Below are 26500 nucleotides of genomic sequence, written 5' to 3' on the forward strand. Positions count from 1 at the left end.
TTATTATTACGTCATCTGTACTGAGATGATAGAGATGACCTAAAAAGGGAATTATTATCATTCCGAGTTGGAACACAAACACCTGTATGTGTAATTCTGTAACACAAAGTAATTAAACTGTTCCCCAAATCTTTCTACTGTCTATTGATAATATTCAGTTAACAAAAAAAAAACCACCAAAAAAAAAAACAACAGGTACATCAGTGGGAAAATGTGGGATTTGACAATAAAGTCCTTGCACAGTGGCTCTTGAACTTCCCATGTCTGACAAACGTCATTTTTATTATTTTTTCCAAAACATATTCGAACATTGTTACTCACCTCTAAGCTGTCTCACCTGCGTTTGATTCCCGACTGCTATAAACTGTCATCCCGGTGTTTTACAGGCAGGGTGATTCATCAATGTGTGTGCCGTCCCTTGGATGGACGTTAAACGGGTGTCCCATCTGTCAGCATTTGTTGATGGGTGTTAAAGATTCTATGGTGTCCTTTGCAAAGAGTAGGTGAGTCATCGCCAACACCAACACCACACTGAAATATTGAAACATAATTGGCATTGCCCATCAAGAGGTTGTTGTAAGTGGCACAATTTGTTCTCACGGTCGATATTTCGGTCTTCTACAGTCTCTCATTGTGCCCCCGCCCTCCAACGCCACATAACTCCTGTCATTTCAACCATTGGCCATTCTCGAGCTCGACCAGGGTGAACGTGGTCATCCTGGAAGGCCCTCTTTGTTAAAGTCCAGGCTTCTTGCTCGCTTTCACTCTTTTAACGTGCGTGTGTGTGTGTGGGGGGGGGGGGGAGGGAGTGTCCGTCAAATCACCTGCCTCCCAACCTCTCTTTACTGCTTCAAGATTGCAGCTTGCCACAATCACATAACATCTAGCATTTTTGTTCATCATCTTTTTATTTTACTTTATTCCTACCAACCTCCTACCATACCCAACAGGTCATGTTTGCATATCCATTAAATGTATTCTTACTCCTGTCGATGTTAGTGGACACCCCCAAATCCTGGTGTTTTCCATGAGCCTAGAAACTTTGTCGTAATAAACACAAGCCAAACCCGCGTGGATCACGAAGTTTCTAAAGTGAGGGTTTGTGAAGACGTTAATATATCCAGTGTTCACAATGTGATTTATAGAATTTCTTTATATACAATGTTTCTTGTTACATTCTTTGTGTCAAATGCACCTTCTGAGGTAGTCAGCACGTGCAGAAGAGGGTTTTACATTGCAGACGCTGTTTTCTAGGAGTGGCATGTCGCCTTTCAGCGGTGACATCACACATCGCCATGCAAACGAATGTAAAAATTAGAAAATCGCTCAAAATTCCCAAACCTGTCCGTCTGGCGAGATCTCACATAGCCTATGCTGTACATTAGACCACAGAGAGTCCGCATGCCCAAAGTGGCGACAATCCGTCCGGCAGTTTCGGAGGAGATACGTCCACAAAATATGGCTTAGCGTATTAATATAATAATAGGGGCAATACACCCCCCCCCACCCCCAGTGCTCACCTGGTAGTGGCTGGATAAGATAACCAGGGAACCACTGGGCGGCATGGATGACCCACAAAATATGTAATGGAGAAGAAAGTAAATAACTATGGATTTTATTTTTTGTAATGCAGTGACCAAATTTTGGTACATCACGGGTGATAAATGTTGTTGTCAAGTTTCGTCAAAATTGTGTGTGTGGTATCAGAAAAAAAAGCAAATACATATTTTGCATGCCCCCCCCCCACCGGACACCCAACCCCCGTAGAACCCCTTCACCACATTTTTTTGGTAATGTTATGAATAAACAAGTACATCACAGGTGATGAAGAAGGTGGACAAATTTCATCAGAATTGCATGTGTAGTTTCTAAGAAGAAAGCAAATACCTATTTTGGGGGGCTACCCCTATAGACCCCCTTAGGGCCCGATTATATATTTAAAATGCCATGAACAAACTTTGATACATACAGGGTGATGAACGTTGTGGTAAGTTTCATCGAAATCATATGTGTAGTTTCAGAGAAGAAGTTGCAAGTATTTGTGGACGGACGGACAAGGGACGGGGGACACGCCATCCCATAAGCTCCCAGAAAGTACTGTTACGTCTGAGGGGGGGTATGCATTCAAAGGGTAATTAGGATGTTTAATTAGGTATGCCATGCTGTTCGAGTTTACCAGGATCTCAATGTAATAAGTAGCAATTCAGTGGTGATAAGTTGTCTAGTAAATGTTCATTTCTTCAAGGGGGAAATGATAATTGTCACGTAATTAGATAGGGAGACGGGTTAGGGTAAGTGTGTCTGCGTAAACCCTTTTAGTATTCCCTGGAGGCTTGCCGTGACGTAACAGGACAGTGCTGCGGATGGCTCCGCCCCTTGATCACGATTGGCGGAAGGCGACAGCGGAGGGCCAATAAAACGGCTCGATTGGAAGTGACGAGGACTCGAGGATAAAAAGGTTCTGTTCGGGGAAAAGAGGTGAAAGAAGAAGATTGATAAAAAATAAACCGTCTTGTCGAGGCTGGGGGTCTCGGAGCGTGCTCTCTGATTGCGCTGGTTCGTTCCTCGATTAGTCGTGTCTCGTGGCCTTGCTGTGCCTCGTCCCTCACCTCGGTTGGCTCTGGACTTCTGCTGGCTCGGAGTACGGGGCCGAACGGCGGGCGGACTTGCCTCCCTCTCCTGCTCGCATCTTGGCGCCAGAACTGGCTCCCTGGCGGCTGTGAGCGGACTTGGGCCGACACCAGGAGGTCGACACCACCACGGTGTCTCCTGCCCCTGACGAGCGCAACGCCAGCTCATCCGGCGCCAATCCAGGGACTGTTGCGTCTACACCACGGGCCAGCTACGTTGTGTGTGTGTGTGTGTGTGTGTGTGTGTGTGTGTGTGTGTGTGTGTGTGTGTGTGTGTGTGTGTGTGTGTGTGTGTGTGTGTGTGTGTGTGTGTGTGTGTGTGTGTGTGTGTGTGTGTGTACCTGTACCTGGCACCTTAGAGGGTTTGAGATTTGTATATCCATTGGAATTGTTTGTGTTTTCCCCACGCCCGAACCCACACCACCATCCCGTCGAATCGCCCCGGATCCCTCCTCTTGCCGAGTCTTATTATTATTTCTGGTTAGAGAAATAAACATTATTAACTCAGTGAAAAGCGACTCGTGCCACCTTTCTCGTCCCGTTTGCTGTAGAGCGATTAAAACTGCCATCTTTGGGTTATAAAAAATAAACCGCCTCCATCGTTTCGGCTCATTCTACGTTGGCGGGACTGTTCAAGTCCCGTGGACGTCACAGTACATTCCAGGTGATCTAAAAGCAAACTAGACAAGGACAAACATATCTGTCTTAGCCAGTGTTTTCCTATCCCTGCCTCTGAAAAACTTATCCAAAGACAAAGATAACTCTCAACAAAACTTGTGACCAAGTATTTGCATCATCTTCCAGTTCAGTTCTGTATCCAAGCACTATTCATCATAAACTACTTGTTCAAGCTAACACTAAAGTACTCTTAATGTACCAACAAGGAGATGATAGTGTGAATGTGGTAATCAAACTCGTTATATTTTGAAAACGATTTGAAAGCTTACATCCAACCAATGCATCACATTATACGGTGCGACCGACAGACACACGACGGGTCCCACAACCTCCTCACCCTTGTTTTCCTGCTGCAGCTCCCGGATCTGCCGGTTCTCCTGTTGTATGCCCAGGACTAAAGCAGAGTGTGGTCGATGACGTGCCACTTCATTCAACTCCACAACTTCCTCTTGGTACTGCATTCACACATAGTAGATGGCATAGAAAATTGGAAGTTCAATAATAACTAGAACTGCCACCTTATAACTGCTGGTAGTGATGACTGGGTACCAGTTTTGATACAACACAGGATTGATGAGTTATAGACTGAGTAACACATCACATTGAATATATTTATTACATAAGCATTTAATCAATTTTTCCTGAAAACAGAGTTGGTATCAATTGAATTGGTGATTAAATAAACTGAACACAAAGTAATAAAAGATTTTTTTAATTTTATAATTTTCAATCCAATATGGCTGATGAACCAGAAATGACCGATGGCATCATATAGGCCATCAGCCATGGCTCAGAAAGTGCCTGAAAAATCAAGTTTCATTCCACTCATTGAGGGGTGGGGGGGGGGGAGTAGACAAAACCTTGATAATATGATAGTTTATATACAAATACATACGTATCCAAAAGTTCTCCACTCAAATAGCTGCAGTTATTGTGCATTTTCATCTTGAAAAAAAAAAAAAAATCTATGCATTCGCCGCGCTCCTTCATTTGAATTTTCATCACACGGATCACGTGACGCCTCGACAGCCAATAGACGCTCCCCCCCGTGTATTATTCACCAAGACAATGTAGCAAACGAAGAAGTCAAACGTTTTACGTCTGTAAGATGGGATAAATGGAGAGAAAGTGTCAACAAATGGCTAGTCTTAGACGGTCACGAACGACGTTTAGCCGAGAGTGCTGGCGCGGGAGGACTAACATCGATCATGGGCCGATTGTACCTGCTGTGCCGGTGTAAAGATTTCAAGCTACCCCCCTTTCAAGTTACCTCCTGGTAATCCAAAATAGATTTCATCCCACCCCCTATGATTTCAGATTACCCCCCTCAAAACATTTATTTATGCATGTTTATTTACAAAAAAAAAGTTATTTAACTGATATTGAAAACTAATTAGGGAATAACCATTGACCACGTGACAGCCTTTAAGGAGTTTGCAATTAATTTTGATTTTATTATGAATGATTTTATTTTAATATTGTTTTAATTGAAATCAGTATTTCTCATACAGTTATAGTTTATGCCACATTTTTATGAAATCCTTCTTCGATATAGTTGATACAAATAGACATACTGGTATATCTTTTTAACCAACTCAGACTATATTTACAATTATGGAAACAAAGCAATAAAATCAATGTACAACAAAGGCAATGAAAACAGCTTATTTTTAATTCACAATTTCGTTGTGGTGGTAGTGGTCGTATGGCAGCTTAGCTGCCGGGGTAGCTCTCATTTCTTGAAGCATGACTGATGCTGATGCAGTGCCCCTCTACCAGTACACACACTGGAACTGGTACTCATTTCGCCGACCTCGGAAGCATGACAGGCTGAGTGTGTAGCGTGGTTAGGGTGGCGACTTGGGATCCTAAGGTCCCAAGCCACCACCCTAAACACTACTCAGGACCCTAGGATCCCAAGCCACCACCCTAACCACTACTCAGGATCCTAGGGTCCCAAGCCACCACCCTAACCACTACTCAGGACCCTAGGATACCAAGCCACCACCCTAACCACGACTCAGGATCCAAGGGTCCCAAGCCACCACGCTAACCACTACTCAGGACCCAAGGATCCCAAGTCGCCACCCTAACCACTGAGCCAACACCAGGCTACACACTCAGTCTGTCATCCTTCCGAGGTCGGCGAAATGAGTACCACTTCCAGTGTGTGTACTGCTCGAGGGGCACTGCATCAGCGACACAGTCGTGCTTCAAGAAATGAGAGCTACCCCGGCAGCTGAGCTGCCATACGACCACCACCACCACCACAACGAAATTGTGAATTAAAAATAAGCTGTTTTCATTGCCTTTGTTATACATTGATTTCATTGGGTTGTTTCAAGTATAGTCTGAGTTGGTTTAAAAGATATATCAGTATGTCTATTTGTATCAACTATATCGAAGAAGGATTTCATAAAAATGTGGCAAAAACTATAACTGTATGAGAAATACTGATTTCAATTAATAACAATATTAAAATAAAATCATTCATAATAAAATCAAAATTCATTGCAAACTCTTTTAAGGCTGTCACGTGGTCAATGGTTTTTCCCTAATTAGTTTTCAATATCAATTAAATTACTATTTTTTGTAAATAAACTTACATAAATAAATGTTTTGAGGGGGGTAATCTGAAATTGTAGGGGGTAGGATGAAATCGATTTCAAGCTACCCCCGGGGGTAACTTGAAATCTTTACACCGGCACTCTCGGCTAAACGTCGTTCGTGACTGTCTAAGACGAGCCATTTGACACTTTCTCTCCATTTATCCCATCTTACAGATGTAAAACGTTTGACTTTTCGTTTGCTACATTGTCCTGGTGAATAATACACTGGGGAGCGTCTATTGGCTGTCGAGGTGTCACGTGATCCGTGTGGAGAAAATTCAAATGAAAGAGCGCGGCGAATGCTTTGATTTTAAAGATGAAAATACACAATAACTGCAGCTATTTGAGTGGAGAACTTTTGGATACGTATGTATTTGGATATAAACTATCATATTATCAAGGCTTTGTCCACCCCTCCCCCCCCCCAATGAGTGGAACGAAATTGCACGACACAGCCTAAGGCTGATGGCCTAATAAATTTAAATTCTGCCTCTAATGGGGTAGTGGATCAAGCTTAAGTTTTGTGTTAATCGGATTAGGTGCATTTTTCTATCCAAGATGGCCACCAAACCACATGACTTGTGATATCATAATATTTCCCGATATGCAGCAATGACGTTAGACGATAGTTTCAAAGTTTCGCTTCAATAGGATAAGTGGTTCCAGAGAAAACATTTAATTTTTCGTAAATCCAATATGGCTGCCAAACCATGTGACCCAGCAATAATTATTCATGAACAAATTTGTATCCCAAAACAAACTCAGAGAATGTGTGTGTGAAGTTTCCCCTCGATCTGACCAGCCATTCTGGAGAAGAAGATTTTGAAGGTCAGGTCAGGTATGGGAGCATGTACCAGAACAGCACGTCGCTGCGTCCACTTTCCGCCGGTACTCCAGGGGCCTCCGTCTGGCCATCCCCCAGGCAGATGCCAGGCCCATCCCCATCTCCTTGAGATGATGGTCAACCTGTTGCAACCATGAGGCACGTGGTCGACCCACTGGCCTCCTCCACTCATGAGACTCCCTCGCTGAGAGAATCTGGTGAGCAGGATCAGAGTCAGGAAAACGAGCCACATGTCCATACAGCCGCAACTGACGCTCACGGACTATGCAGGTAACAAATCTCATCCGAGTCTCTCTCAGCAACCGCTCGTTGGACACAAAATCCAACCAGCGATAGCCAAGGATTCTCCGAAGAGACCTGGTACCAAAGGAATTAAGTCTCCGTCTCAGATCCTTGGTCAGAGTCCAAGTCTCGCACCCATAGAGCAAGACTGGAAGTACCAAGGACCTGAAGACTCGGACTTTCGTCCTCCCGCACAGGTACCGGCAGCACCACACCCCATGATCCAGTGAATCCATAACTCCCCAGGCCCGACCCAGACGTCTATTGACCTCTGACTCGCAGCCAGCAGAGACATGAATATCACTGCCAAGGTAAGTGAATCTCTCCACGACCTCAACATCCTCACCACAAACAGACACAGACAGGACAGCAGCATCCAAGATGTCACCGAAAGCCTGGATCTTAGTTTTGACCCAAGAAACCCGTAATCCCAACGGCTCCGACTCCTCATTCAGCACCTCGAGGGCCCCCAAGAGGATGTCTAAAGTCTCCGCAAAGATGACTGCATCATCTGCAAAGTCAAGGTCCGAGATCTTGACATTCCCAAATGACGCACCGCAACTTGATCTCTCCGACATCCTCCCTAGAATCCAGTCCATACAAGTGCTGAAAAGTGTGGGGGCAAGTACACATCCCTGACGAACTCCAGTAACAACTGGAAATAAGTCAGAGATGGTACCACCACACTTCACAGCACTCTCAGTACCAGAGTAGAGTTCAGACATCAGATCGATCAGTTTTGGTGGCACCCCACGAAGACCAAGAATCCTCCAGAGGACATCCCGATTCACTGAATCGAACGCTTTAGAGATCAACATAGGCTGCAAGCAGCCCCTGCCGAAACTCTCGTCTGCGTTCAGTGAGGACACGAAGTGCAAGGATACGGTCAATCGTTGACCTCTTTGGTGTAAAGCCTGACTGCTCTGGACGCTGGTGCTCAAGCAGATGGTGGCGAACCCTATCGAGAATTATCCGAGCAAAGACCTTGCCCGGCACTGAGAGCAGCGTCACCCCTCGGTAGTTGTTGCAGTCTTGGCGATCACCCTTCCCTTTCCAGAGAGGGACAACAAGGCCCCTCTTCCAGTCAGTTGGGATGATGCCTGTGTTCCAGGCAGAGCACAAAACTGCATGCAACGACACGAGTGCAGCATTTCCACCAGCCTTGAGAAGTTCGGCATGGATGCCACAGATCCCTGGAGCTTTGCCCCGTTTCAACTGGTTCACCGCAGCCCGTGTTTCCACAAGCGTAGGTGGACCACAGTTGATTCAAGGGTCAGCAACAGGGATTGTAACACCCTTGACGTCCAACTCGACAGTTGGGGGATCAGCATGGTACAACCGCTCAAAGTAACCGGCCCAGCGGGCCTTCACTTCAGACTCCTCTGTCAAGAGCCTACCACTCTCTGCTCGAACTGTAGTGCTCCGAGGGATGGGCTTGGATGAACGTAATGCGCGAATTCCCCTGTAAGCGGGACGAGAATCACCTGTCCACAGGTGATGCTCTACCCCCTCACAGATTCCTCGCACATAGGCCTCCTTGTCCACCCTCAGTGCACGTACAGTTTTACGCCTCAGCTCCCTGAACAGCTCAGCTCTGCCATTCAGCCTGGCCCTGCGACTCTGGTCAATGGTATCCAGTGTCCCTTGAGAGACAAAATTCTTCTTTTCCCTGCGGTGAGCTCCAAGGCATCCACCGGCAACATCAAGGACGGTGGTCTTGAAGGCGCTCCACAACTCTTCAGGTTTTATTTTGAAGGTTTTAGGGTAAATTTGATATGGCCACCAAACCATGCGACCGATCAATTCGAAATTAACAACCTTGTACAAGCATGTCTTGGGGAGCATGTGAGTAAAGTTTCACCTCAATCTGTCCAGCCATTATGGAGAATAGGATTTTAAAAAATTTTCAAAACAGTATGGCTGCCAAACCATGTGACCAGAATTGGTGGGTTTGGGACGGTGGGTTTGGGACGGTGGGTTTGGCACACGTCATGATATTTTTTTTTTCTTCCATTAGTCGCGTAGATGACGCTCGATACAATTTTTTGGATGTAGAGTTCTACGTGTCGATTTTCACCGGGATACCACTTCACCGATGTCATGAAAAATCAAACTTTTTCCCCATGTGCAGTTCTTGTCATGTACAAAGTTTCAATTTTTTCCATTGTGCAGTTTCGGAAATACAGAGGTCCAAAGTTTTTCGTTTTTTCAAAGATGGCGCCCATACCATGCGACCTATGACATCATAATTATCAATTAAATATTATACGAAAAAAGATACATACTACGGTGAAAATTTGGTGTCGATAGGACGAACGGTTGCCAAGAAAATGAATATTAAAGCAAAAAAAAGAAAAAAATTGCTGGTGGAAGAATATTAATAATAAACAGAAGGAAAACAATAGGTTACTTAGCCTTGTAGGCTTGGTACCCTAATTTTAAAAACATTCAAAAATAAATAATAATAATAATAATAAAATAAAAAACAAGCACTGCAAAGCCTCAATTATTTAAAATAAAAATTAAAGAAGTGGCCCATCATGTATGAAACCATGACCAAAATTGAAAATTACTGCTGAAATACCATTGGGAGCATGAGGCTACCTTTTTGTTGTTGTTAAACCTCATAAAAGATGAAATTTAAAAAATTCAAATTGCCTTATTGGTGGCCAGAAAATTTCAAAATTGAACATTAGATACAACTGGGCGGTGGTGAGTTCGGTGCAGAGTATTTAAACAATATTAAAGTATTGGTTGTACATACTTTTGAAAGTGTCAGAATGGAACCAGGGAGGGGGGGGGCATCAGATGACAGATCATCAGATTGGCAATGCAGCCCCAAACATGTGGAAACTGGGTTGGAGAGTTTGGGACACGACATCGAGGATCCGCACAGACTTTGACAGGCCAATATAAACAATAAACAGGCTTCGTTGGAGCCCAATATAAATGAATGGAGCAACTTGTGCTATATTTTCATAAGAGAGAGGTGTACGTGTGTGCTGGAGTTACACAACTTAAATACTGCCAACCCCTCCCCCCCCGACCCCCAAACAAACAACAATAACAAAAAAACTGCAAAAGCTTGCCCATTTGCATTTCCATTTGAACCCCGGCTTCAAAATGGGGAACCCGTGTTGAAATCACATACAGGATATTGTTGCGGGTTGGGGGTTGGGTGAGAAGACCACCAGGGGGAAAGCAATCTCAGGTTCCCACCAAACTCCCCGGAATTGCAAGCCGTTGCACACAGATAATTCTGTGATGTGGTGGGTCGCTAACAGACCATGAATGCCAATAACTCAACCACGTGACCTCGGGTCGTCCCATCTATGGGGTAATCGGGTTACCTAATTAATCACGTGACATAATTACCGGGGGACACGCCTTGTCCGAATCGGATCACTTTACCGGATTGGATGCAGCTGAGCAACACTGCCAATAACGTAGCAACTAAAAGGAACGGATCGTTGGGAATAAAGTCCGAACTAAGTTAGGATACAGACCATGCTGGATCAGACAGAAAAAACAAGAACGAGCTGGGAATGTTTATTCAAAGGATTTATTACTAGTGTGTGTAGTAGATAGTAGAAAAATCATGCAAATTATGATACAAGCATCCAATTTGGCATTTCTGTTCTGCAGGGCTTTGACCAAATCTGCCCGATTGGCCATTTGAAAATCCAAATTTTGAAAAATTTGAAAAAAATAAAAATTCAAAAAAATATGAAGTAAGCTGGCTGAAATTCTTGAAGCACAAGTGAACATCCCAGACAGAGAACCAAGGGGAATGCAGTCATCATTGATGGCTCAGCACTTATCAATGCCCTACCCCCAGGCACTTCAAAGATATTTGATGACTGCTAAAGAAGACATTATCCCAAAGGTGGAATCCTATGGTGCCAGGTACGAGAGGGTGGACATAGTGTTTGATGTGTACAAGAAGTCAAGTCTGAAGTCCGAGACAAGGTCGAAAAGGGAGCAAGGAATCAGAAGAAGTGACAGGAACCAGTAAGACCCCAAGTAACTGGAGAAGCTTTCTTCAAGATGACAGCAACAAGACTGAGCTGTTTCACTTCGTTGCGGAAAAGATGTGTGAAAGCACAGACGACAAGCACAGTCATTGTCACAAAAGGAGAAGATGCCATTAGCAACACAAGGAAGTCACTGGATGTTGTGTCTCCATGTTGTCATGAAGAAGCTGACACTCGAATATTTGTTCACGCCAGGGATGCAACGACGGATGGTCGCAAGTTCATTATCATTAAGGCTAATGACACGGACGTACTAGTCATAGCAATATCTGTACTGCCATCCTTACAGGAACTAGGTCTTGAGAACATGTGGTTTGCCTTTGGGCAAGGAGCCATGGATCCCAGTCCATGAGGTAGTTTCTGCAATAGGGCCTGAGAAAGCAAGAGGGATCCCATACTTCCATGCGTTCACTGGATGTGACGTCATGTCTGCCTTCCGCGGTAAAGGGAAGAAAACTGCATGGCAGACTTGGAACGTCTTTCATGATGTTTCTGAAACATTCACCAATCTCAGCCAGCATCCAACATCGATTCGTGACCTTGGCTTTTTTGAAGTTTTTTTTATTTTTTTCAAAATTTGGATTTTCAAATTGCCAATCAGGCAGATTTGATTAGAATCCCCTGGAGAACAAATGTGCCAAATTTGATGCTTATATCATCATTTGCATGATTCCTCTCCAAAATTGCTGTTATCTGCCCCACTATACAGGCAGGTGAGGAAAGATATGTGGCACAGTGAATGTTGTTTATTATTTTCTGTCGCAGGAATAGGAAGAAATGTGAAAGGTGCGGCAATAATACAAGCAACTTACAAAAGCAGACACAGAGCAGTGATCCCAATACGATTCTTGTACAATCTTAACTTAAGCGAGGACAGGCGCCACCACACAAACACAAACACAAACACAAACACACGCATCAATGAAGGGAAAAAGGAGAGGAGATGAGGCTAACGGTCTCTCAATACAATACACGATTGCCCCACCACGAGTACGCTTTGGGGGGATGCACCGCTGGGCGAACATCCTTGACAGCTGGCGCATCGTCTCTTGCTTCGTGCAGCTAGTGTCGGCCCAGAGAATGAGACGCGACCGTCAGGCGTGAAGAGAGGGACTTGGGTGGAGCCAGCAGAGAGTGGGTGGAGAAAGGCAGAGTCAAAAGCCAGTGGGTGGAGAGAGACGACAACGAGGCGGTGAAGAATGCGGAGTCAGCAGGCAAATTCGTAAAGAAGGCTGGAGCCAGCAGGGGAATGGGCAGACTGTCGACCCCAAGCCAGACAGAACGAGCCGACAGGAACGAAGACAGGAGCGATGGGCAGGAACAACACCAGCGGCTCCACGACCCGTCCCTTTATAGATCCTGTGGTGCAGGGGGGGTGATGACCCGAAGCGGTGTCGTCACTTGAATCGGGCGCTCTAGTTGGGCCCCGGCCAGCACACGAGCCGGCTGCCATGACAGGTTGCGGCTCCACTTAACTTCCGGCCAGATGGTTCCAAGCTGCGGAATAGTCTCGCACCGAGCACCGTGATATGAATCGCCACGCACCGAAATCCGTGCCGTGCCCTGGCAACCTACGGTTGGCGCTAGTAAATGTGCCTGCTCCGTGGTGCACCACGCGGCCCGTGCGATCCGGCCGCACAGCATGCTTCTGCCTGGTATCAACTGGAGAGGCAGAGGTGCGGAAGGATGTCTGCCGTCTGCAGGAGACATGTATGGCCATCGTGGTGAGCGAAGACAAATGGTAAGACGTTATTGTAACCCCATGCGCAGACCCAACCAATGATGTCTTATTCGTGCCCTGTTCTGTACGACGATAAAGTATCATTGGCTGCGCGCGAGTCCACCATTGTACACATGGTTAGTGCGCGGGTCTGCGACATAGAGCATACCCCGCACAGTGCATGCGAGACCGCCATTGTACACGTGATCAGCGCGCGGGTCCGCCTGTCAGAGCATGGTGTTTGCGGTTATCAGAGGCGGTGTCCTGTGCACGGTACCAGCCCTGATCTATGTCAGGGAATTGAGGGAAAGGATTGAATATAATTATTAGATGGAGATTCGGATTGAAAAGGGGACAGATATATTTATTGATGGAGATTTGGATTGAAGAAGAGTGTGCCGTGTGCATACTGTATGTTGTTAGCATTTGGTGTGTTGGTTATGCCTCTGATTGCCTGAACAGTGGGTGGGGGGGGGGGGTCATTGCTGTAGGGCACGCACTCCGTGCAGCGCTGGCATTTATCGTTGGTTTCTACCGCTGCCCTTGGTCTTCTGCGAGGACGCAGCTGTGGTTTTTACCGATGGGTGTCCGAGCAGAGTGCCTGCTGGCCTCGCGAGGACCCCTTGCTTGGATTTACCTCAGGAATAGTGTAAAAGAAAGAATAGGAATGAGGTTCAGAGATTTAAGCAGACCCAGCTATGAGATTTACACAACGCACTGTCCCGTTCGACCCACTAAACAAGAAGGAAGGGACTATCTGAACGTAAATTAATGAAATAACTGACTGGGGACCACTATATGTTGGCTGCTATTGGTGTTGGAGGGATAGGGTTTACAGAACCGCAACAATATGTTTGACCATTATCTACCAATTCATGCAAAGTACACTGATATGTACCAATGTCTGGAGAATGCGATTTATGTACAAGCTTTGGACCCACCAAAATAAAAAAATAAAAATACATGCACAATTGTATATATATTTTTATGAATGAAAGACAAATTCAAAATAAAGTTGCTTAAAATGTCCTGCATCAAAAATACTTGAAAGTTTCGTGTTGAGGAGGTGTCGGTTCACAGGTGAAGTGCAACTATGAAAGGGGTGTAGGTTTATCGTATTATACAAAATAAGGTGATTATCTGCGTGTATGTAATGTATGTTTGACAGTTATAGAATCAAAAATGGCTGCAACAATATCCACAAAATCTTGCATGCATGCCAGGGATACCCAGGGTGAGGTCATAGGCAGAAGAAGAAGAAGAAGAAGAAGAAGAAGAAGAAGAAGAAGGGAAAAAAAAATAATTCGCCTCTCCCCAACTCCACCCCCCTCCAGCAAGTTGTTCTTCTTTCGGCTGCTCCCATTAGGGCTCGCCACAGCGGATCATCCGTTATGATCCGCATACTGATTTGGCACAGGTTTTACGCCGGATGCCCTTCCTGACGCAACCCTGGTCGCCTCGTACGACACAGGGATAAGGATTGGGTTTCGCCATGATTCCGGGCTGCCCTACACCCTCTCATAGCACAGCCCAGCGCAGAGCCCCCGTCATCAAGCGAACCTCCAACCCAAGCCTCCGAGTCGCCGGATTACAGGCGCACGCCACTACGCTCGGTTCCCCCATCCGGAGAGTGTGGAGAGATAACTTGCAATTCTTTCCTGTACACACAGAATAGTGCAAGTGGTTTACTTAACTCGTTCTGGAGAGAGGGGGTATTGAGAGTGGGGTTTCACGAGTTATGATAATACTTCAATTGTGAACTCAAGGTGGTATTCGTTTCTGTATGTTCACGCATTCGGGTGTGCACCCATAGGCAGCCTGAAGCACACACAAGAAATTTGGAGGCAGGGATGCAGGAGGAGGCCAATCAACCCTACACCATCTACACCATACCAATTCAATGCAAGTTTATCAAGGTTGATTTACTCGGCGAGTGGGTGTGGTGGGTGGAGGAGTGGGGAAGACAGCAATGTGGCAAGCAGAGACATTACACTGGACAACAAAGATTTTGCTACTGGGGTAGAAACATATGTTCCAGACGAAACTGAGAATGCCGATTCTGAATATGAAGTCAGAATTTTCTCAGCACGTCAGGATTTTGAGTTATACATATGGTCCAATTACAGTAACTTGCCCTGGTGGGTGATTTTGCCTGCTAACTTATTATTGTTTTTGTATTTTTGGTTTCAATTACAACAGTAGGGTGGATATACTGGTTCTGGCTCACTTTTCCCCATGTAAATGAATGGGGGATTTTCAGCGATTCCCTTTTTTTTCCCTAAAAATAAACCCCCTTTTTATCCGTTTTTCCCTGCTGTGCAGGGGTTTGGCTTTTTGTGAGGCAATGTTTTATGGCCGGATGCCCTTCCTGACGCCAACCCTGGTCGCCTCTTACGACACACAGGGATATGGTACACCTATTCTAACCGGGGCATACACCGGGACCAGTACACTGGCACTCATTTCGCCGACCTCGGAAGGATGACAGGCTGAGTCAACCCCCTGGTGTTAATTCAGCAGCCAACGGGGCTTGAACTCAGGACACTGGGATCCCAAGCCGCCACCCTAACCACTAAGCCAACACCAGGCTTTGTAGGTATATATATATATATATTTATATATATATATATATATATATATATATATATATATATATATATATATATATATATATATATATATATATATATATATATAACCAGGCTATCCCAAGGTATATTTATTTGTCTCCCCTTTTAACCTGGAGGTTGAACCTCATTGAATTGAACACCTGAGGGTTGAACAGCTCACTCATTGAACCTATAAAGATTTGTTCATTCTCAAATTCCTTCAATAGTTTAATTTTCTTTGCACAATAATCCCCATCTAAAATATTGACAAACAAAACATTTGAATCTTTATATTTTTTAAGATACCCCTTTTGTGCCATTACGAAATGATAAACTTCTCTTAATGATCTCATCTGGCCACCGCCCGAGTTGCAAATCATTTTTGTGTATAAACCACGCCATAAAAAAAGTTTTGTTTCAAATGTTTTCAGTTCATGCCGTGAAAATGAGGAAGTGTTTTTTTTTGACACGATCGTGCTGTGAAAAGAAAAACAGGAACTATTCTGCGAGACAAGGTCTCGTGTTTATATTTTATCTCAGAACACGAACTGAAAACATTTGAATCAAAACCATTTTAGGGCATTTTCAGTATGTTTTGAAAATATATGTCCCAGTTATTTTCCAAGCTGTCATTTCCTGTGGCCGCACCCAATGCTTAGGTAATTTCCTCGTCGTTGCCTTATAAGTGATTCGCCAGACAAAGTTTCTGCCAACAGCTCACTACAAAGTTGGTAAGTTTGTGTATGGTTTTCTCTTTGAACGATGAAGCAATTGATTATATATTAAATTGTGATAATGCGAAAATATTTTTTTTTTCCTGACAGGTCGTTGGAAGTGGAGTTTACATATCACGATGAGGTGCATCAAATGAATGCTCTTATTGAAGAGATCAATGATTTTAGAAGAGAATTGAAAAACAGTTATAATGAGTGGTACGAAGTCTTATCACGGCCTCTGATCTCGAATGAATTAAACCAATGGTGAGACACGTGTGTGTGTGTGTGTGTGTGTGTGTGTATATATATATATATATATATATATATATATATATATATATATCTATATATATATATATATATATATATATATATATATATATATATATATATATATATATATATATATATATATATATATATATATATATATATATATATATATATATATATATGTGTCTGTGTGTGTGTGTGTGTCGCTTTCCCTGTCTGTTTGTATCTCTCTCTGTCTGTCTCTTCATCTATACCCTTGACTTATTATTATTTTTTTTTCAGCACTATCACACAACATCAGCTGTTGAAGCAATCTTGTACAACACATGATTTTCTGGAGGTAAATGTTTCTGAATTATCATTAATATCACTCTCTCTTTAGAATGTCGTCTTATGTTGGTTGCATCATTAGTTTGGACGCGGTTTTGTCAGTACACTGGAATTCATTTTATTGACCTTGAAAGGATGACAGGCTCCTGGTGTGTTAATTCAGTGGTCAACGAGGCTTACTCATATTACCATGTAATTATCTTTATAAAACCTAATTATTATCCACTTTTTGTTTCAAAACAGAATATGGTGTTTGAGTTTCGAAATCACAAGACATCTGAAGAAGATTGCTGGGAAAGATTATACATTCTCGCAAATGAATATTTAATATTTTCAATATTAATAAATTATATTTGTTTTGTTTACAATTACTTGATTCTGAATTTCAAGAAGAGGATCAAGACATGAAGGGGGGATAGGTGTGCCCCCCCAATGACCCATCACCCCCTCATCCCATCCCTCCCCTCCCCATGTGTGTGTGTGTGGGGAAGGGTGGGGGTGGGATGGGGGGGGTGGTGGGTCAAAGGAGGGGGCGCACAGGGGGGATGAGGGGGGTGGGGCTTGTGTGGGTGGGGTTTATGTGGGTGGGGCTTGTGTGGGTGGGATGTGGGGGGGGTTTATGTGGATGGAGCTTGTGTGGGAGGGGTTTATGTGGACAGGGTTTATGTGGGCAGGGTTTAAGTGGGTGGAGCTTGTGTGGGCAGGGTTTATGTGGGCGGAGCTTGTGTGGGCAGGGTTTATGTGGGCGGAGCTTCGGTGGAGCTTATGTGGGACGGGTGAATGTGGATGAGGCTTATGTGGATAAATGGATGGGTGGATGGGTGGATGAGTGGAGCTTGTGTGGATGGGTGGATAATTTTTTAATTAAATAAACATGTTGTGTATGGGGAACTAATTAACTAATCACTAATTATGTGAATATGATGAATATGGGTGGAGCTTGTGTGGGGTTTGTGTGTGTGGAGCTTGTGTGGGGTGGAGTTTTTGTGTGTGTGGGGTTTGTGTGGGTGGGGCTTCGGTGGGAGGGGCGTGTGTGGGCAGAGTCAAAAAATTTCAATTTATCTTTGTCTTTTGTAATTCCTGTGAATAAAATGAACCTAAAATCTCTTCCCCTTCCAAATCATAAATCTTATAAGTCCAAGGAACCGTATCTATTACATCAACAATTTTAAAAAGCTCGTTTGTCCATCTTTTAACATAATCCTTTTCAAAATGAGATTTCCACCTATATATTCTTATGATATCACCAACTTTGAACTTAGGTTTTCTGACATTAATCTCTTTTTCATATTTTAATTTTGTAAATGTTTCTGATGGTTTCATATTTGTTGACGTGTGAATCGTGTCATTATACTTATCCACAATATCCTGAATAAAAGATGACCATTGTTGTGAACAGAGTTGTGTGAATTTTTTATATAGTCTCTCTTTTAAGGTACGATTAAAACGTTCAACAACTGCCTTCCCTTCATTAAAGGTACTGTATAAAGTAATACTGTTATTTTTTAGAAAATTCATAAATGTGTTGTTATAAAACTCTCTACCCTCATCAGTCCACAATTTTTTAGGTTTTCTCTTACTTTTATTAAATATCTGTTGAAAGGCTAACATAAGAGTATTACCTGTTTTGTTTTTTAATGGCACAACCCACGCATATCTACTCCTCAAATCAATAACGGTTAAAGCATACTTGTACCCCTTATCATTATTAAGTTCAATCAAATCAGCAGACCAGATATAATCAACTTCCTTGGAATAAACTTTCCTTCTCTGAAACTTTGTGAATATTGGTTTATGTAATTCATCAGCTAATTGCTCTTCAGTCTTAATAACATCATTAGAGCCTATAAGTTTTTTTGAATTTCCAAGACCAAGTTTCAATTTAGCACTGATCATCTTCTTCACAATGAACCGATCAACTTTTTCTCTCAAGGTTGGATTTTGTATCAGAGACAAATTATACAACATTTCTCTATCGGCTTCATGCTTTTCTTCCAACGTTGTGGTATTCCCATAATTAATATCGTGTCTCATGCACATAGTCTCATGCACACTTCATCAACTCTATTGATAGGCTTACTCCAGAATTTAGGATTGTCTACCTCATCTAATCTTTTATCCAAGTTTGTGCCTGGACCACAGAAAGAATACCCTGGAAGATGTAATTCCCCTGGTATTCCAGTAGTTGTAAATTTACTTCCTGATAAAAACTTTTGTATATCTCCTCCTCGTTTGTGTTTGGAGATAAATTGATTTTTTTTTGAACCACACACACCGAATATATACCTTTTTGTATAACCCTGTTATTTTTACTTTTAATATATGAAATATTTTTAGTATTAGTTTTCTTTTTACATTTGAGACAATAACTCATTTATTTATGTGAAAAATTCCTGCAGAGTGCAAAAACCTTTTTAGTTTCCAACATGCACATTTGAATCTTAATTTTTAAAACATAAAGAATCCTTAGAAATGCCTTCACTCTCTCCTCTATTTATTTAAGAAAAAAAAATAAAAATGAAAAACTTGAATTAAAATGAATAGCTTGGCGATGTCAATAGTCTTGTCGAAAGTATTGCAAATAGACTTGTCAATTCTTTGTTTTCCTCCTCGGTGGGTTGAGTTATTTTCTGTAATACCACCAATCTTTTTTTAATCTCACTGGTTTCCATATTTTGATATTTATTCATTCTCTCTCTTTCCTCCCTCTCCTCCCTCTCTCTCTTCTCTCTTTCCTCCCTCTCTCTCTTCTCTCTTCTCTCTTTCCTCCCTCTCTCTCTTCTCTCTTCTCTCTTTCCTCCCTCTCTCTTCTCTCTCTTCTCCCTTTCATCCCTCTCTCTCTTCTCCTTTTCCTCCTCTTTCTTCTCCCTCTTCTCCTTTTCCTCCTCTTCCCTTATTATCCTTGAATCGCTTACACCCCATAGAATATTATACATATATTCATCAGGATTTCTTGTTATTCCTGTATCCAAAATAATTTTTTTTACAACAGGAAACCAATAAAATTTCTTTTGAATTTCTAAAAGAACCTTACCTTTTCTTAACATAATATTTTTTTTCATTATTTAACATTCTAATTAAATCTAAAGTTGTCGGTTTATCAACATCAGCATAATGCCAATCTTTTATTGAAAATACCTCATTCTTATGTTGTAGAACATATTTATTAAAATACCGAATACCCTTTTCTTGAAGGTATGCTTGGACACAGAAATGATAATTTTCTTGAAGCCTTCTTGCTGTCATTTATGTATTAGAAATATATGTTAGAATAATATTATGGCACGAAACACCTCCCCATCTTCCCATAGTTAAATCATTTTGTATTTCCTTACTTATTATATATTGTTGTGGTTGACCAAATTCGCAAACCACCATTCAGGTCCCTTAGGTGAGATATCTCGGTAAGTATATGTGTAGTTAGGCCCAAACCCGTTGTCTAGAGGGAAATAAATGTCATTCATGAGGGCTGCGACTCTTCAGGATAGCCGTTTTTCTTTTACTATCTTTATTTTGGACCAACCGCCATTATTACCACCACCAACCACGTCTCAACAGCCATCACAACAACCACCAACCACAACGCCGCTTCACCACAACAGCCACGACCTTTACCGTCACAACTCGCCACCATCGCATCACCGTCATCTCGCGCCACTCGTGGGCACCGATGCTGGACTCGTGTAGGGCGCGCACCGAGCAGCGTGTTCAAAAGCATCGCGGACTTTCTGAAGAAAAACGGATCAAAAACGACTCACGCCCACTTTTGTTCCGTCCAATCGGTGAGCGAGGGGCGATTTGGCCCCGCCTCCAGGGCGTTGGAGGGCGGTCGCTATATGCAAATTCATGGATCAAAAAGCATTCACGCCCACTTTTCCTCGGGCCAATGGGGAGCGAGGTGAAAGGTCGGAGGCAGAGGGTCAAAGATGAAGGAGCGAGGCCACGGGGGATATAAACGACTGCGTTCGTCAGGCAGTTCAGTTCGCGGAGGAAGAGTTGAGTTGAAGTGGCAGTTCGCAGTTGGGAGTTCGCGGAGTCGGAGTGAAGAGGACGGAGCTGTGGAGAGGCGGCGGCGGCGAAGGCGGACGAGGGGTTGCTCGCGTCGGATTCGGGGAACTGCGGAGAGAAAGGCCGGCGGCGCGACTGAGGTCGTGGTGGAGACGCTCGTCGCGGGACCCGAGATTTTGTGAAATCCTCCTTTCCCCGAGCATCAGCAACCCCCTCCTGTTTCCCCCCGCGCTGAGATAGTGCGACCAAGGGGGCCCCCTTCCCACCCCCTACCAGACACTGTCCGCGAGGCCCGCGGAGTTGAGGCACCACCGCCGCTCCGCGTCTCATCATCAGACGGGTAGGCCCGACACGGTCTCGGCCCCAGGCCCGCCTACCCCCTCATCCTGGAGGGTGGTTCTCTTTTCTTTTGCTTTGGGAATATGTGTTGTCGGCGCCGTCTGTGAAGTAAAATTGTATAAGTGTTGCCGAGTGCCCGGTAGTCGGATAGATCTGCATTGTCGCATTTGCTTTTTGTCTTCTTCTTTTCCATGTGCTTTTGGTGGAATTGTATATGTGTGCTTTCCGTTCATCGCGAAATAAATGTGCTTATTGTTGAACTGTTTCCCCGCTTCGCTTCGTCATTTCTTTCATTGAATCCCCATCTTGCTTCACGTAAAGGGTTGGTCGTGGGCAAAGACGCCTGATAATTAATCGAACCGTCGAGGCTGACGAATAACACCGCTTGGTTATCCCGATAGTACGGAACGGGTCGCTTAAGTGGCCCGTGTCCGAAGTCGACCTGCGGCGAGGTGCGATCGCCCGGTCTACCCTCCGTGTGGGTACTTAGGTAGGTCGAATTTGGCGAGCAACCCTATCCCACGCGGGGGCCGATTGGCTCGATCGCGGTGAGACCGAAAGGTCCACCCGTGACTGGTTCCCGGCGTTAGTCCGAGAGGGTCACGACTGGATTGTCCGTCCGGTGGGCGACGTGCCGCGATTCGAGTTACGTGGCCGTTCGCACGCCGGCGGGCGCGAATCCGCGACAATATAATCCTGTTTTTTTCTGTTTTCATGAGATAAACAAGGGCAAAACCATTATTATATTTACCCTTATTAAATTATTTTATTTGTTGTTTACTAATCGTGGCCCCACAAAACTCATTCTCGATACCAAGTGGATAATATTCTTCCTTATGAGACTGATTTAATTGTTCCAGGTCTTCGAGGTTAATTTTAAATGACCAATTATACCCTATATCATTCATATCATACCCCCATTGTTCTATTCTCATACAAACGATACGCCCTTCTTTATAAAAAATTATTTTAATTCAAACTGTGAATTCTGTATGACCTGGAGATAATATCAACACTTCTGTATCTTTGGAATACACGGCCGTTTTATTTAAGGATATATATTGTGATAAATCGCTTAATCTCACCAAGTCATTCGCGTCAGTCGGGCTTGGATAATTTTTTAATTTATAAGCATTTTTCATGTTAATATTTTTGGTTATATTATATTTATGTCGTTCAGCCTGTGCCTTTGTGTAATAATTTGATAAATCAATATCCAGTTCTTGAGATACACCAAAGATAGAACCATCTTTACCAACATAAGTCATTTATATTAGATTAAAAATAATATCATAAAATTTTTTATTTTTGTTGAGTTGAAATAACACATATAGACATAATTGACCACAACACTTGGAATTTAATTCTTGGACTTGAAATGTTTGATAAACACCATTCTGTAAGAATTTTATGACTTCAACAGGTGGTGGAAGACCAAAACTATCAAAATAATATTTGTCTTGACTATTAAAAATACAAACCCAATGAGAACCGTTCCCATTATTATCTTCTAAATTCATAATAATATTCTTTGTATGTTTCGACACATTTGTTAATTCATCTCTCATACAAATAACCACATTATGAATTTTTAATTTCTTACAATATTTGACAAGTTGTAAATTTGATGTTGTATTCTTTCCAAATTCTTTCAACCACTCATCAATGCTCATTTATTTATTAGAAAGATATAATCCATTACCCCTTAGCGTTAATTTTACACCTGCTTGTGCTATAGAAGAAAGCATATCTCCAACTAACAATCTCGCTTTATCAGGCAGACCTTCAGGTTTTTCAGCAAAATCTACAATTACACCACTTCCACTAATTTGTTTCTCCAACTCTTTGTTATGTCTTTCCAATTCTTTTTGAGCCTGGAGTTGAGCCTTCCTTTCGTTGGCAGTTTTCACCGCTGTTGAAATACCACCCGTCAATGCTCCAACCGCACTTAACCCAGCAAATAAAGGAATTAGAAATGGGAGAAATCCTCCACTCGTCTCTCTTTACTTATTAAATATTTTTTCAACATTGGTTTTGTCATTTCAATTTTAAGTGAGCCAGTGTCATTCAAGATTTTAACCTGTTCTCTTGTGAGCAAAACATCAATTCTTACTGCTCCTTTTCTCTGAATTGTATTAACGTTAATCGTACAAGGCTTTTGATTTTGAACACAAGATGATAGTTTATGAAGATTGATTTGATTAACATATACCCCAGTTGGTACTTTGCCACTCATTTATTTAACAAAAAATTATGTGAGACTAATCATCACACCATTATCTGTATTAATCTGCAATTCTGTTTCTTCCAAAAGCAAACAATATGTATCAACTTCTTCACTCTCTCCTCTTTCAATGTATAGGGAAGTATCCACTCGATTAGACTTTATAGTTTCCTTTTGAGCGCTCAGGTCAAACGCATAGATTGTATACAAACTTTTAAATGCTGTCATATCCAAAATAGGTTCTTTATTTCCATTACTTTCACACACCTTTTGGTAAGACTTGTATGCTTCAGCAAAATCATTTTTTTCCCAATTAATTTCCAATCTATCTCATGGATAAAATGTTCCATCTAGAGAAACGCGAAGTTGTTTCACCTCAGCATTATCACTCAATGCATTATTCTTATCAGTCGCAGTATCACCATCTGGCTTTTTAAAAATGATCCACAGATATCGTGGCTTTCCTTCCAGAACACCCAAATTCCACGTGTAAGTAGTTTGGTTGAGTTTAACGTGTTGACATCTTCTTTTGAGGTATGATACACTGAGTGGTTTCTTTGAGTTAAGTCTTCGATTCAACATCTCTTCTGTTTTAAGATTAGGAGTATATTCACTGATATACCAACTCATTTCCTCAATTACAAATTTATTCTGATCACCAAAAGCATTACCAACACCAAAAAGCAATCGATTTTCATTATCATTCCTTTGTAGTTGAAATCTAATTTTAAGACCATACAGAACTTTATCATGATCACAAAATCCAAATATACCTTTAAGAGGAACTGCCACAGTAAAACTATTTTCTGCTTTTGTATCATCATTATACATTCCTTTCCTTTGAGTATATCCAGGGTCTGTGTTTGTTCCCGTTGACATATCAGGAATAAAACCTTCGACAGACCCCTTTCCCATTCTATCACTGAATGTATAGAGTGTAAATTTCATCATTTCAGATACAGCAGAGACATAATCAACCGCTTCAACTTCTTGTGTTCCAATATACAAACGCACACTATCAAACATTTTCCAGAAGAAATCATTTACAAGTGTAGCGTTTGTGTTATTCCCAGCTTTAGTGAATTTAAATTTACACAACAAGAAACTTTGGGAGAGATTCAAATAGGTTTGTTGATTATTTATTTCAAAACTTTTTGTACCATTCGTATTCCAGTCTGTTCCAGTTATTGCATTTACCTTGAAGTAATCTTCTTTTTTAGTGGAGTTTGAGATAATAATAGTATCATCCAAATCATAGATACTATCAATTGCTTCCATACTTGTATTTATTTAGGAAAAAAGATGTTAAAACTTTTGAAACCCTGATCCAAGTATTTGAATTATTTTCTGTCGTTCTTGGGGGGACAACTGAGTTTTACCTTTCTTAATTTCTTTTATTGCTTGTAATTTATGAGATTCCTTCTGGGCATCTTTTATGCTCTTTACAACACCTGCTACATTTCCCACAGCAAAAGCAGTTGAACCAATTAGATCTTTATGTTTAAGAATAGTTGAACCAATACCCATTAGAGTATCAATTATCCCATCTCCTCTAAATTGATGTCCAACACCCCTTTGTCTCTTAGGTTTATAGTATCCTCGACCAAGATACATACCTTCACCCTTGTAGTATGGGGAAAGGAACATCCCATCCCCTATAATTATTTTATATTTTCCCAACTCGTGTTTCCTCACAATAACCATCGTATTTATTTATTGGAAAACTTCACGTAGGTGAATTCTGATGGATATAACTTCTCCATTAAAAGAAATCACACGATTATCTTGGTCGGTTATCCTAAAATTTACTCTGTGTATGGTTTTTCCTGACACAGGGAGATAAACCAAATTTTTAGGTTCCATATTGAATTTATAACCAATTGGGGTTGAGTATGCACTGAATGAAAATATTGCATTTGTTTTTTTTTCCATCATTATAAGCACCATCAATCAAATCACAGTGAATTAACACCGAATTTATTCCTGAGGATATTTGAATGACATTATCACTGTAAAACGTCCCATTAGTTTCAATCTTTTTTGAGGAGAAACCTAATGACTCTCTAAATGAATTATCAATTGTGAAATCAACCTTGTAGTTATTTTTAACTTTAATCGTTGATTTTGAAGTACGTTTTTGAATGTCTATAACAATATTTTTTGGTTCATCACCCTGTTCTTTCATAAGACAAGCAATTTCGGAAGATATTTGAGAAATCTCATATGCTCCGGGTGAGACTGTTATCGTTTTGTATCCACTTCCCGGATTATAACTAAACTTGTCATTTTTCTCGCTTATATTAAATAAGGTATTATAAGTTTCCATGGACAATAAAGATGCCTCATATTCTTTTGTTGGGTCAAGTTGTAGTGGGTATGGGAATGAAGATGTTGTTGTGAAATTAAAACTCAGGATTGTGCTTCTCATCTTATTTAATATGAGATAAAATGTCTTTATATTGAGATTTATTAATTATTTTCATGTTCATCAACTGGTCTAAAATGGCTGATGCTTCATTAAAACAATTGTTATTTCCAGCCTTCTTACTGCCTAACAACAATAACAGTCTATTAACTAATTGCGATGGGTCATTTGGAAGAAAACTAACACCTGAACCAAGGATACTTAAAGCCTGAATAATGTGTTTCTCCTTCTCATTCTTCCTACTTTTACCAGAAAGAATAACCTTATAATTTAGAGTGTTCAGCAGATCAATATATACTCTATCATCATTATTTTCCATATCCAATGGTTTATCAATATACTTTGATTCATCCCTCACAGTTGAACCTTGTCTTCCATCTTTTGTGAGAAGAAACATTAATCTCGGAGTGAGTTTAACAGGGGGTTGAGCAGAACCCAAGAACCTTAATTCATCATTAAATATCAATACCTTTTCGTGAAGAAGATGAAATATTGCTGGTTGTTCTGTTGGAATGAGTCCTGCTTTGGTTTTTGAATCCGCTGAATATTCATTGTTTTGAACAGCATTCACAATATAATCAGGGGGTTGATTAATCTCTTCCAGTTGTTGAAATAAACCTTCATAATCATATACCTTTAATTCTCCTAAATGCTCTAATTCTTCCTCAGTCATTTGATCAAAATCTTTTAACATTTTAAGTTTTTTAGGAGTATATTCAACTGTGGGAACTGTGGAAACATCTTTCATTTTTTCTTGGGAAGTTTTTAAAAGTGGTTTA

General features: G+C 41.9%; 1 protein-coding gene and 1 long non-coding RNA gene across 5 annotated transcripts in view; one reads left to right on the plus strand and one right to left on the minus strand.

Moving 5' to 3' along the window:
- The window catches only part of FGFR1OP2 (FGFR1 oncogene partner 2), a 91195-nt gene that overhangs the window by 36977 nt on the left and 27718 nt on the right, over positions 1-26500 (minus strand). For all 4 annotated transcript variants that reach the window (XM_085894637.1, XM_085894653.1, XM_085894645.1 and 1 more), the window contains exon 3: positions 3646-3763. In XM_085894637.1, the coding sequence (XP_085750763.1) occupies positions 3646-3763 (118 nt within the window). The remainder of the gene's footprint in view (positions 1-3645; positions 3764-26500) is intronic.
- On the plus strand, positions 16238-17134 carry LOC147035160 (uncharacterized). The gene is made up of 3 exons (XR_015061423.1): positions 16238-16386; positions 16678-16735; positions 16969-17134. It is a non-coding gene; the product is annotated as an uncharacterized LOC147035160 (long non-coding RNA).

The sequence above is a fragment of the Eptatretus burgeri genome, chromosome 1, assembly GCF_056783735.1.
Source record: "Eptatretus burgeri isolate ZD-2024b chromosome 1, Ebu_testis_v1, whole genome shotgun sequence".
NCBI lineage: Eukaryota > Metazoa > Chordata > Myxini > Myxiniformes > Myxinidae > Eptatretus > Eptatretus burgeri.